At 38.3% G+C, this 12,089-nt stretch overlaps 1 protein-coding gene across 1 annotated transcript in view; it reads left to right on the top strand.

Annotated features, from left to right (window-relative positions):
- NUDCD1 (NudC domain containing 1) overlaps positions 1–12,089 on the top strand; it is a 38,516-nt gene that overhangs the window by 1,294 nt on the left and 25,133 nt on the right. The window contains exon 2 of the mRNA XM_063170979.1: positions 7,906–8,060. Within this exon, the coding sequence (XP_063027049.1) occupies positions 7,906–8,060 (155 nt within the window). The remainder of the gene's footprint in view (positions 1–7,905; positions 8,061–12,089) is intronic.

Consider the following 12,089-nt stretch of genomic DNA (forward strand, 5'->3'; position numbering starts at 1 on the left):
AGACAGCAGCAGCGTAACATTGGTGCACTCCCTAGTTTGTCTCTTACTTGCTGTTCTGCTTATGGTCAGGCAAAATTTGTGCTTCTTGTATAGTCAGTTGTGCACCTGTTCTAAATAGGTGAGGATTATAATCTTCATTAAAATACATGAACAATGGAGTTGCTAATGGAGAGATGGATCTACTCAGTTCTTGTCCCTTCAGATACTTTACATAATGGTTACAGTAACTGTGTAAATCTGTAATAGAGGATCGATATGTGTGTGATCTTTTCTTTCCCCACTTCCCACAGCACAAAGACCCTGACTCATTTCAGCCTAACTTACTCAACTGTGCTGCAGAGTCACTAATACTAACTCATGTTTTCTGTTCTGTGTGTGCATATGTAGATATAGGTACTGGTCCTCTAAAGAGTGGAAAGCTTTTATTGTTGTTCTTGTGTTTTGGAATTAATAACAGGAAATGCATCATGCCTTATATCTGTCATCCAGATGTTTTGATTGCAGCCTGCTCTTCGGCCAAATGGCTGCCTCCTTCTCCTTGCTGGTTTTCTTTTGTGTCCTTCGAGGCAGTTTACTCACAGTGCAGAGGTGTTCTGTACCTGACTTTTGTATTTCCCAGTGTCAGTGGTCTACACATGTGTTAGATTTAGGGCATCCTTCCAAAATTTGGTTTTTGTGTTGTGCAGGAGTGATGGGTTGAGTTTTAGCGATGGTGGATGGTGTGTAGGCTGTGGCTTTTTCAAATTACTGGGTGGGAGAAGAAGCCAGTAGTGTGTGGGAAGGCCAAGAACTTCTGCTTTCCAGCACACTTGTATACAGATTCAAAGCCTCTAGAACATGATTAAGAGCTTGGTAGTTTCTGGGTTATTAAATAAATATTTGTCACTGTGTGAAGAATTTGATTTAATTTCCTCAAAGTGGGACTGAGTGCAATAGCTGAAAAAGAAGTAAAATGTTTAGGAACACTGTCAGTACAATTATTTCTGATTTTATTCACAACTGTTTGCAAAAATAACATAGTAGAATCTGGAAGACTATTGTAAAAAGGTGGTTGATTTTTTGTTTTACAGAAAAAGATGTAATGAGTGTTCATCTCAAATGACCTGAGATTTGTAGTTTGCTTGGGTGGCATTCCAAATTTGGTGGCAGTTAAGAGGAATATGTGAGTTTTAGAGTACTTGGAATACATGACAATAAAAAGAAATAAGTGCTTGTTCTTAAGTAGAACTGAGTTTTAACTCAGCTGTAGTTGAAGTGTTTATTATCTATTTTTATTAATTTCACTGCTAGCTATAAAATAAAATTACCAAAAAAAATGCCCTGTGGGATTGATGCAGTCTTCAGCCCCTGGAGCAGGTGGATAGCAGCATGTGATGTTGTGTGACAACTTGTGGTGGTTGTCATGTTCCTGAGGACTGCAGTGAGCTTCGTTTTCTGACCATCATGTAAAACCTAATGTTCAGTTCTAACATGCCTTCAACTGGTTGACTGTGCTTGCCAGGAATTTGCTGTGGTCAGATATGCAACTGACATTTTAAGAAACAATTTATTTATTAGATCTATTAAATCACCTTAGAAGGTGATTTTCTAATAAATTTCTAAAAATGTATGGTCACAGTGAAGAAGAATGGGGGAAGTATGATCCTGTCCCTTCTCTTTTAAATACCATGATTTTCATGTTTTTCTTTTAAATATTCCTTATTCCAACCCATTCTGTCTTAGTTAATGCTAAACTGTCACAGTCATTTGTTTTCTCATCTCTCGTCCTGGTAATATATTTCAACTAGTAATAAGTCCTATATTATTATGCTTTAAATTCCTAGCTCTTCACTGTACATTTTGTCTTTCTCCTTACTTTTTAAAGTTTATTTCCGTAACTTATTTTCAAATATTTCCTTGCACTGAGTTTTGTAATGCCTTTTTTTTAGATCACCTAATGTTTAGGAGGGTCTTGGTCATGGTTATGTCTTCTGTCCTAATCCGAGATCAGCAGAGTCCAAAGCAGAGACTGTGGGGCAAGTCCTTGTCTCCAGCAAGGAACATGTCCAAGTTCCATAACATTTTTAAGGGATCAAGACTATTGTTGGTTACTGGTTAGATGTCTCATAATTCCTTTTCCTTTCCAGAGGCTTGGAATTTGTTCAGATGTGGAATTCCCTGATCCCCTTCCTCTCTATCTTTTCTGTTTGGCAGGACCATTGTACTTGTGATGTAGTAGTGGATGTTTTTCAGTATAGCTACAGCAGGAAGGCAGAGTAAACATTTGCTCAGAGATGGAGCTGCTGATGCAAGCCAGGAGCACATACAGAGAATGCATTCCTTTGATCATGTGCATTTATCAGTTTTATCACTTTTTGTGAAAAATTATGGCAATGCATGCTGCTTAGAAGGCCTGCTTCAGTGAAAAGTTGCTCATTAGTAGTGCTCCATGGAAAACAGGTTTGTGACTTTTCATGGAGCAAAAGGCACTGCTATGTTTCAAACATTTACAGAGATTTTCATTTTCATTTTCCATTTGCATTTGAAAATTTAAATATAAAAAGAGTGTTTAAATTAATGTATGGGAAATAGTAAGAAATTGTGAGCTTTTCCAGATATTTGCAGCTGTAATTCATAGAAGTTTAGGTCTCAGGCACATATTTCCTCAACAACGAGATGCTGCCCTTTAACAATAAAAGCATGTTTTTTATAATTAAAAGAAAAAGCGTTAATGCAGGGTTAGAAGGGTCTTTGAATGCTGATACTAGAAAATTATCTCTTCCACTAATGGACCAGTGTGTCTGCAATACAAAATTGCTTCCACTGGGTGGCATTGTAAAACAAGACATGACATGCAAGCATATAATATTTGATAGCACAGAATATGCTGGTATCATTAATTTGCATGTTTTGCAATTTTGTGAAGTTGTTTTAGTGTATTCAGGGAAACGTATAAAAATAGAGGGGCTGTTTCAGGGTTGTTCCTCATCCTTTTTTTCTCTACTTTTCCCCAGTTCTGCTTCATAGTGTTTGGTGGCAGATGTAAGAAGACCTCTCTATTCATTTAAAGTATAAATTCCTTGATTGAATGTTCTTTATTTAGAGCAGATTTTTTTTTTTTTGCATTGCAGACTAGTAATTATAATAATATCTAGCTAGACATCTTACAGTAACAGTTAGGTTAGGGATGTGTTACTTCTTTTGATTCTTGTGAATTACTTTGTATTTAGTGCTTTTGCTTTCAAGTAAAGCATTGTGAGTGCAAATCTTTTCTTTAATTACGTTTGAATTATTTTGAGTCAAATTATTTAAATTATTTCTTTTAAAGCACGGAACTAGTAGAGATAAATACAATTCTAGAAAAGTAGCATGGTTTTCTTTATACTGGCCCAAAATAGCCTATGCAACTAGGGTTGTTGTGAATTAATGTGGAAAGCTGAGTTTATATTCATATTTAGTTTATACAGTGTGCATACTCACATTTTTTTCTGGTATGAATAACCATGTATGAATCAGTGTTGCTGGGTTATCATGGTGCAGGTGTGTTTATCAGAAATTTGAAAGAGACCACGTATCATTCCATTGAATAGCTGCCATTGACTGCTGCTTCTTAATTGAACCCAAACAGACTATTGAACCCATTGAGACTGGTGCATTAGTCTGACTCTTAAAAATCACATGAGCAAAAAAAAAAAAAAAAAAAAAAAAAAGAAACAGGAAAAAAATTAAAAACCATAAAATAAACCCAAACCAAACAACAACAAATTGGAAAAAAATATTGACTGAACAACTAAATAAAAACTCATAGAACTGTGTAACTGTGAGACTGAATAAGGTGATGATCTGATTGAAGTATTTCTTCTTCTCCATTTATATTAACTTACCTTTCTCTGAATTTACTTTATTAAAAGTCTCTGTTTCTTTTCTCTTTTCTCCTTTATTTTTTTGCACTCAACTGTATTGCTTTTCTCTTTCTTTGAAAGACCGTCAAGAATCCTTGATTCTTGAAGGCAGTAGAAAGGAAGGAATGAATGAATTTCCCCCTAGTGTAGAATCTTCTATAACCTATCTAAGCACATGGTATGTGATAGCAGATGGCAGATTTCACTTGGTCACAGTATGGTTTTCAATTAATGGAGAATGGCATAGGTTCTTTAATTGCTTCATCTTGGCAGGGCTGTACATATGTATAATACATTCCGAAAGCAGTTGGCTGCCTCATTTGAAGTGTTTCATTACAAGATAATACATATTTGTCAGATTTCCTAATTTCAAATCACCTGTGTATTGTATAGTTTCTGAGTTCTGTTTATGGAATCAATTACACATGGCAATAATACAAGGGATTTGGATCTCCTATTCCTGACCCCTTTTATTACTCAGGGCTTCTCAGAACTACAGTCTGGAAAAATAAAGGACAGAGAGTTCATGTTCTTCCAGATTTTATAAAGTTTATCACCTTGCAATCAGCTAATCAGTAGTTTATTGTTCCAAGAATCTTGGCGAAAAATTGTACATTTACTTTAGGAATCATCTAGTTTGGAGTATTTGGACTGTTTTTAGTTACAGCTCTGACAGGAACAACATAACTAGGGGAGTAGAGAGTGAGAAGTGGAGAAAGGAAGCCTTACCATTTCAGGGGGTTTGTGCTAAAAAAATCTTTACATGTTTCTGCATGTATATTCTAATTTCGTAGGATCAGCTATACAAGAAGTAGATTATATGTGCTTGGTTTCACTGATAATAATTATCCTGGATTATATTTGGTTTGGCCTTTAATTGTTTGCAAAACATTCATGTCATCTCTTGTGTTGGGAAAAATATCTCTGTGATAAAGCTTGGTTACACAAACAACTTTAAAACACATTTTCACAATATACTCTATTTTTTTGCAGTGTAATTTAGAGTAAAACATTCTAATTAATTAAAGTAGGAATTGGAATGAGTAGCAGTCCTTACCATCAAGACAGATGTGTTTTCTTCTCCTTTGTTGATATTCTAGCTTGTTTTGAAGGGCCATAGCTTGTGGAACAGTAATTTGTTAATTGCAGAGGTACAGAAATCCCTCCTGTGTGGTGAATATGAATAATGATTTGATCTGGGTGGAATTAAAACTGCTGGTTTGCAAATATCAACAGTGATTAGGAGACTAATTGCTAATTACACTGTCATTTTGCAAGCATTTTGTATAGTGTGACTGGATTTTTTATTAATCAGGCAGCATAATCTTGCATAGTTTCCTAAAGCCACTGTTACGTTAATAGCCAGTGTCTCTGACAGGGTCTGTTCTGAGCCATACAGGGATTATCTGGTTGTTGAGTTTGTGATAGCTGTGCAGTGGCACTGATGGTACTGCCAAATGAGCTGCTCTTTGCAGGAATTGGTATTCTGCCACAGCAAACTACTTCTGCTGCAGTAGGGTTCAAGTAGATGCTAAAGAAGAGGCAGAAGTCTGTGTGCTGCTGCAGAGAGTTGTGAATGGTCCCTGTTACGGGGTGGGATGGAAGTGAAATACTGGAAATAGATTTTCTCTGTTTCTGAGCAGAAAAGGGAAGAAAGTAGAAGTTGAAAAATTAGGAGCTACAGTCTGCTTTGAGTAGGATTAGCCTTGAGGTGCATATCACATACTCTGGGCTTGAGTGCTCATTATCATAGACTGACAGTTTACTTGTAACTTTCTAGAGGAATTTTGTTGGGTGAAGTTCAAAATAAGTTCCCTGCAGGAAAGCTAAGAATCCTGGGTTGACTATACTGGAGAGTGAAATGGAGTTCTGGTTATCTGAGACTATTTACAGAACGGTAGACTAGACTTCTGCTAATGTATTTTGAAGTGTTTGAACTGCAGCTGCTGCATCTCTGTATAGATACAGAATAGGAGGAAAAAAGCTGAACATAATTTAAATAAAAGCTGCACATAATTTAAATAAAAACCTGGTTAGTCTTCAACAAATAATCCGGTCCTGATTACTGATAGCTAAGTAGAGGTTTTCTATTTGGACAAATCTTGCTTAAGTGAATGACTGTAGGTACTATGCTTCTTGCCTTGAAGAAGGTAGTATTCTAGAATACTAGAATGGCCACTGAATGGCCATTCTTTGCAACCTCTTTCAATTAGAAAAACTTAGTCTGAAATTTTTATGGTATCTTAGACATTTCTGGAAATTTCAGCTTCAGTGAGTGTGCTAAGAATATGGTGGGGGGTTGTTGTTTGTTTGCTTTTGATTTTTGTTGCAGTTTTGTTTGGTGCTTTTGTTGGGTTTTTTGTTTGTTTGTTTTGGGGTTTTTTTGTTATTACCATGAACTAATTCTGCTTTGTACTGTTTTAATCCTTTACCTTGCAAGTGTTGGTATAGTAGCTCAGAATTTAAGAGCATGAAATCCACGTGGTTATATGGAATATTTCTTTTGGCTGCTGTTTTCCTAGAGTTACTATAGAGCAGACTTTTTTTTCCCTTACTGTAACACAAAGTAGGTTTGACATTGTTGTTGCCTGTGTGAAGATGTGTGTTTCATCCTGTGAAGGTTATTGATAAATTGGACCTCAACACACGCTGGTGAGAGACAGGGTGGAGGGGTATTGGGTTTGCATGGCAAGGTTTTGGTAACAGGGGGATTACAAGGGAAGGCTTCTGTGAGAAGCTGCTGGAAGCTTCCCTCATGTCTGACAGAGCCAATCCCATCCAGCTCCAAGATGGACCTGACACTGGCCAAGGCTGAGCCCATCAGCCATGGCGGTAGTGTCTCTGGGGTAGTAAACTAAAACAATATTAAAAGCTGCTGCACAAGAACTGCAGCCAGAGAGAGGAGTGAGGCTGTGTGAGAGAAACCACTCTGCAGACACCACGGTCAGTGAGGAAGAAGTGGAAAGAGGTGCTCCCAATGCCAGGGCAGAGTCCCCTGTGGTGAAGACCATGGAGATAGAGGTGGTCTCCCCCTGCAGCCATGGAGGCCCCTAGGGGAGCAGACATCCACCTGCAGCCTGTGAAGGACCCTGTGCTGGAGCAGGTGGATGCACCTGACTGAGGCTGTGATGGCATGGAAAGCCCATGCTGGAGCAGGCTCCAGGTAGGACCTGAGATCCCATGGGGAGAGGAGTCCACACCACAGCAGGTTTGGTGGCAGACTTGTGACTCCACTGGGCACCCACACTGGTGCAGTTTTACCTGAAGGACTGGGACCTGTGGAAGGGAGCCACTCTGGAGCAGTTTGTGACAAACTGCAGCCTGTGGAAAGAACTCACCTTAGAAAAGTTTGTGAAGGATTGTCTCCTGTGGAAAGGACTCCTTGCTGGAGCAGGGCAAGAGAATGAGGAGGATGGAGAAGCAGAGAGGTGCAATGAACTGATCTCAGCCTCCATTCTCTGTCTCCTGTGCCACTGGAGAGGGGAGGACTGAGTGACCAGTGGGAGTGAAGTTGAGCCTGGGAAGAAGGGAGGGTTGGGGGGTAATGTGTTTTAAGATTTAGTTTTATTTCTCATTACTCTGGTCTGATTGGCAGTAAATTAAACTAATTTCCCTGGCTTGAGTCTGTTTTTCCTGTGACAGTAATAGGTGGGTGATCTCTCCTTGTGCTCATCCTCTCTTGTGAGCCTCATATTTTCTCTTCCCTGTCCAGCTGAGGAGGGAAGTGACATGTCGAGTGGCTTTAGTGGGCATCTGGCATCCAGCCAGGGCAAACCCACCACAACAGGCCACTGTAAATGGTAATGGTGATGAGATAATCAGAGCAAATTGCTGCAGTGGCCTTCAGGGTGGATGACTTGCTTTCCAAGTTTATGGAGAAATTTTAAACTATGTATACATAATGTATTTTTTTTCAAATAAAGCATACCTATGGAAGAATTATTTTTAAATTATTAGTTTGAATTTTAAATTACTAAATTGCAAATCAATAATTGTTAAAATAGTCTTTTTCTTTTCCCTCCAGCTGTAGCAGAAGTGCAGCTTCGTGATGATCAATATACCCTTGACCACATGCGTGCTTTTGGCATGTATAATTATCTTCACCTTGATTCCTGGTACCAGGATAATGTCTACTATGTTGATCAGTTTGGAAGGGTTATGAATCTGTCAGTGACTCTGGTAAGAATAAAATCTTTTTTTTTTTTTTTAAACCACTGGACTGGAAAAGATGGGAGCAGATGAGATAGAAAATACTGCAAGTGGGATCCAAATGCACAGATTGTGAGAAGCTATTGCCATGAAGATAGGTGGAAGATATTTCAACAAAAATGCATTTCACCAGGAAGAATAAAAGGATTTTAAGTGAAGTTTCTGACTTCTTTATGTTAATAATATTGCATTAGTATTGCTGCAGTGTGTGTTGCAATAGCCCTGTACCCCTGCTTAAGGGGACAGGAGCACTCAGGAGTAGAAGATGCTTGTGGCCAAAAGGAAAAACAAAAGCCAGAGGATTCAAAAAAGCTTACAGAGGTTTTTTAGTGAATTACACATTTGGTATGGAGATTGAAATATTAGTCCCTGACCTCCTAGTACAAGCACAGAGCAGTGGGCTGATGGGATGTTCAGGGTCCTGGAGGTGCTGCCTGGGCTTGGTGGGGGTACTTGTTTATGGGTCAGTTTCTCCACTTGGAAAATAGGTGACTCACTTTCTACACACCTTAGTTATCATGTGAAGTTTGTTCTTTCAGTCCCTTCTGGAAATAGGTTGGAGGGCTTAGGGTGTCTCTAGTGGTCATATCTCCCCCTTGCAGTCCATGTCCACATCCACTTCTCCACATTGTTCCTATATGCATGTTGTACTGTGCTCTGCTTATCTCTAAGAGCCAGAACAAGGACATTTGTCCCAGAGAAGTGCTGTCTTACCTCTGTGTGGCTCCTGTCTCCAGCCACATCCTGTTCTTTCTTACAGTGTGTTATTACCAACAAACCTTGGTTGAGTCCACAGCCTATGGCTATCACTGCTGGAGACGTACACATTAACTCTTTTCTTTTAGGCTTCTATGTAGTGGTGCATCTGCTTCCATTCTGGGCAAGATGGACATGATGACAAGCTGAAGGAAAGGGAGATGCTTTTTCTCTAGTTGCTTTTCTCTTTCTCTCTGATATTTCTTGATGTTTGTTTGCTAGCTTGAAAACACAGTTTGTGAATTTTCCATTCCATATTGTATACACATTAGAATTAGAAATACTTAATCTAGACATCATTTGTTGGAGGCAAAAAGATGCTGGTGGCCGTGAGGGAAGTTGAAATAGTATAAGCAAGTTAGACCAAGTCTGAAACTTCTGCTTTTATACTGGTGGTCCTAAGTAATCAGTAATTCTTTTAAGCCATTTTAATGCTTGGATGCTTTCGTTTCCTTTACAAAACTATACTTCATTTCAGAGAGGGAAGGACATGGTTCTGTGGACACCATGTGTCCGGCACATACAATTGTAGTGCTTGGGCATTAAGAAAGAAAAGACTGTGTGGAAAGGAGGATGCCTGTTGTCATACTACCTGAGTTTGACTCGTAACCCTGAGAGACAAAAGAAACCACAAGGCTATGTGTGGGTTTTTGAGAGCATGTGGCTTAGCCTGTGCAAGGTTCTGGGGACAGAAATTACTAGATCAGGGCTAAACTAAGAAAAATTCTGAAACTGTAGTTTTAGATTTTCAGGAAATAAAGGTTTCCAGAGCATGGTAGGATGAGAACTGAAGGTGCAAAATATTCCTTTCCTTTTCATAGTATGTAGCAGTTGGAGATTTTGGCAGACTCTTACTGTGACAAAATAATCTTCTAGGACTTCTTCCAAAACTTTTGAGATCATCTGGATTCCTAGTAGAAACAGCTAAAAGAAAGCCTTAACAGTGGCTTGTCATAATCTCGTTTTTTGTTTTATCCTTTGAGGTTGGTTAACCGTGGTTTGCCCACCCAAATACTCTCTCATTACCCCTATTCAACAAGATGGCAAGAAAAAACAAGAGAAAAGCTTGTGGATGAGGATAAAACCAGGGAGATCACTTACCAGTACCATGATGGCCAAAACAGACTTGACTTTGGGGAAAAATATTTAATTTATTGCAAATCAGGACTAGTGTAGGATGATAAGAAAGAAGGTCACACAAAGCTTGTACCAGGAACAAGCTCCATTGTTCAGAAACTTGTACTTGCTCCACTGTGTGCTTGAGCAGCAGTGTGGATATCTGTCCCCTGTGGGTTTCAGGAGGACAGCCTGTTTTTCCATGGTCAGCTCCAAGGGCTGCAGGCAAACCTCTGTTCCACACCATTGGCTTGGCTGCAAGCTCAACTGTCTGCAGTGGAGAGTCCAGTGGAGCCAGCTGGAAGTGGCTGTGTGTGCCCTGGGCAGCCCTGGCCCCTCCTCACTGAGGCCACCCCTGCAGGTCTCCTCTGCCTGCACAACACAGACACCCACTACATTTCCTTCACTAGAAGGGCACTCTGTGTGTAAATCTATTTCTTAGCGGATAAAAGATTTTACAGCAGCCTATAAATTGAGACAAGCAATATTCTTCTCTAGGACCTATTTCAAGATAATGGCATTTGATTAATATCTGGTGGACACAAGTTTTGGTTCCACCTGAAGGGGAAAATAAAGCTGATTAAACTGTGAAATAAATAGACACCATCTTGTGTCCTAATACATGATACTGTTCTGTTTGGTAAAGGAAACATGTTTGCATATGAATAATTCCTTGAATTTGTGTTCAGAAACATCAACAAGGTGTCTCATTACAAATGTGCCCAGCCATATATTAGTCAAATATATATTAAAAATAGCATTGGTTTTAGACAAGTACAGCTCACAATTAAAATTAATGTCAGTCTTCTTTAAAACAGAAGATGGAACAGCGTGATGAGTTCATCCTAAAATCAGAATGAAAGAGCACATAGACTTTCTAGCACATCATTATTTCAGTTCTATTTCTTAGTTTGGTTGCAGCTTTGATTCTAATATGATAGTTGGTTATCATATGTCATATCATATGATTCTAATATGATAGTGTTGGTTATCATATGTCATGAATTATCCCTGCAACTTTGGTGTTTAAAAAGATGTCATCTGTGAAGGAAAAGAAGTGCATATAACACCTTGCCACTTGCTCAAAATCACACATAATTGAAAAAAGAAAGTGATCAACACAAGCAGTTCTTCTGTGTTGATGGATGAGGATTCAGGTGGGTTTTTTATGCCAGACTGAGGAAATTGTTACTCTTAACTTGGCTGGAAATACTATATAATAGCTTTAACCTTCTCCTGTTACAGCTGTTGGACTTTTTTCATTTGGTATGCCAGCAACAATCAGTACTTTGCTTTAAACACCCAATGGGCAGGGTAGTGACAGGATTACTGACTTGAGATTTTTTAATTGGTCAGGTTTTTATGCAACTTTGTTGATTGCTTGGTGTTTGTAGCATTCAAGTATAGCTGCAAAACATTCAAAATTTTCTCCTTAAGCAGTTGGACTTGGTTTCTTGACCTTAAAGTTCTTGCAAAGACAACTTGGTTTCTTTTTATGCTCAGATAAACAAATTGAAAAGTTGTATAGGAAACTCTTTTCACATTAATTTCACATTAATTTCAAATTAAAATCCTTAATGAAATATATATTTTCATATCTTTAATTTCCAATAAGAGTTAGCTATGGAATACTGTTTCTGTAACTTTCAGTTAACTTCAATTCAGAACAACTGTTAGTGGCACCAGACACAATGTAGGAATTGTATTTCAAACAAGTCAGAATAAGAAAGCTGATAGAGAACAACAAAATCTTTCACTGTTGTGTTTAATGGTGTTAAATATATGTCTCCTTGTTATTCAGAATGCTGGGTATTTATTCTTTTTTTCAGTTAAAGAGATGTGTCAAATGCTTAGGTATTTTGATTTTTCATAAAAACATAGTCTTGTATTTGTTATTTCTTCTTTGTGGGAATTGCCATATGACTTACAGCTTTTATTTATTCCTTTCCTTTTTGTTCCTTTATTCCTTTCTCATTCCCAATTATTTCCTTGAAAAAAATGAATTTTTATTTTAAATATTTCATAAAATATCTCATGTTTGTACAGTATTGTCATTTAGCCCCAGCTGATAAGTACAATGCAGCTGCTTGCTCACTGCTGCTCCTCCATCCCCAGTAGGATGGGAAG

This window comes from Melospiza melodia, chromosome 1 (assembly GCF_035770615.1).
Source record: "Melospiza melodia melodia isolate bMelMel2 chromosome 1, bMelMel2.pri, whole genome shotgun sequence".
NCBI classification, from domain to species: Eukaryota; Metazoa; Chordata; class Aves; order Passeriformes; family Passerellidae; genus Melospiza; species Melospiza melodia.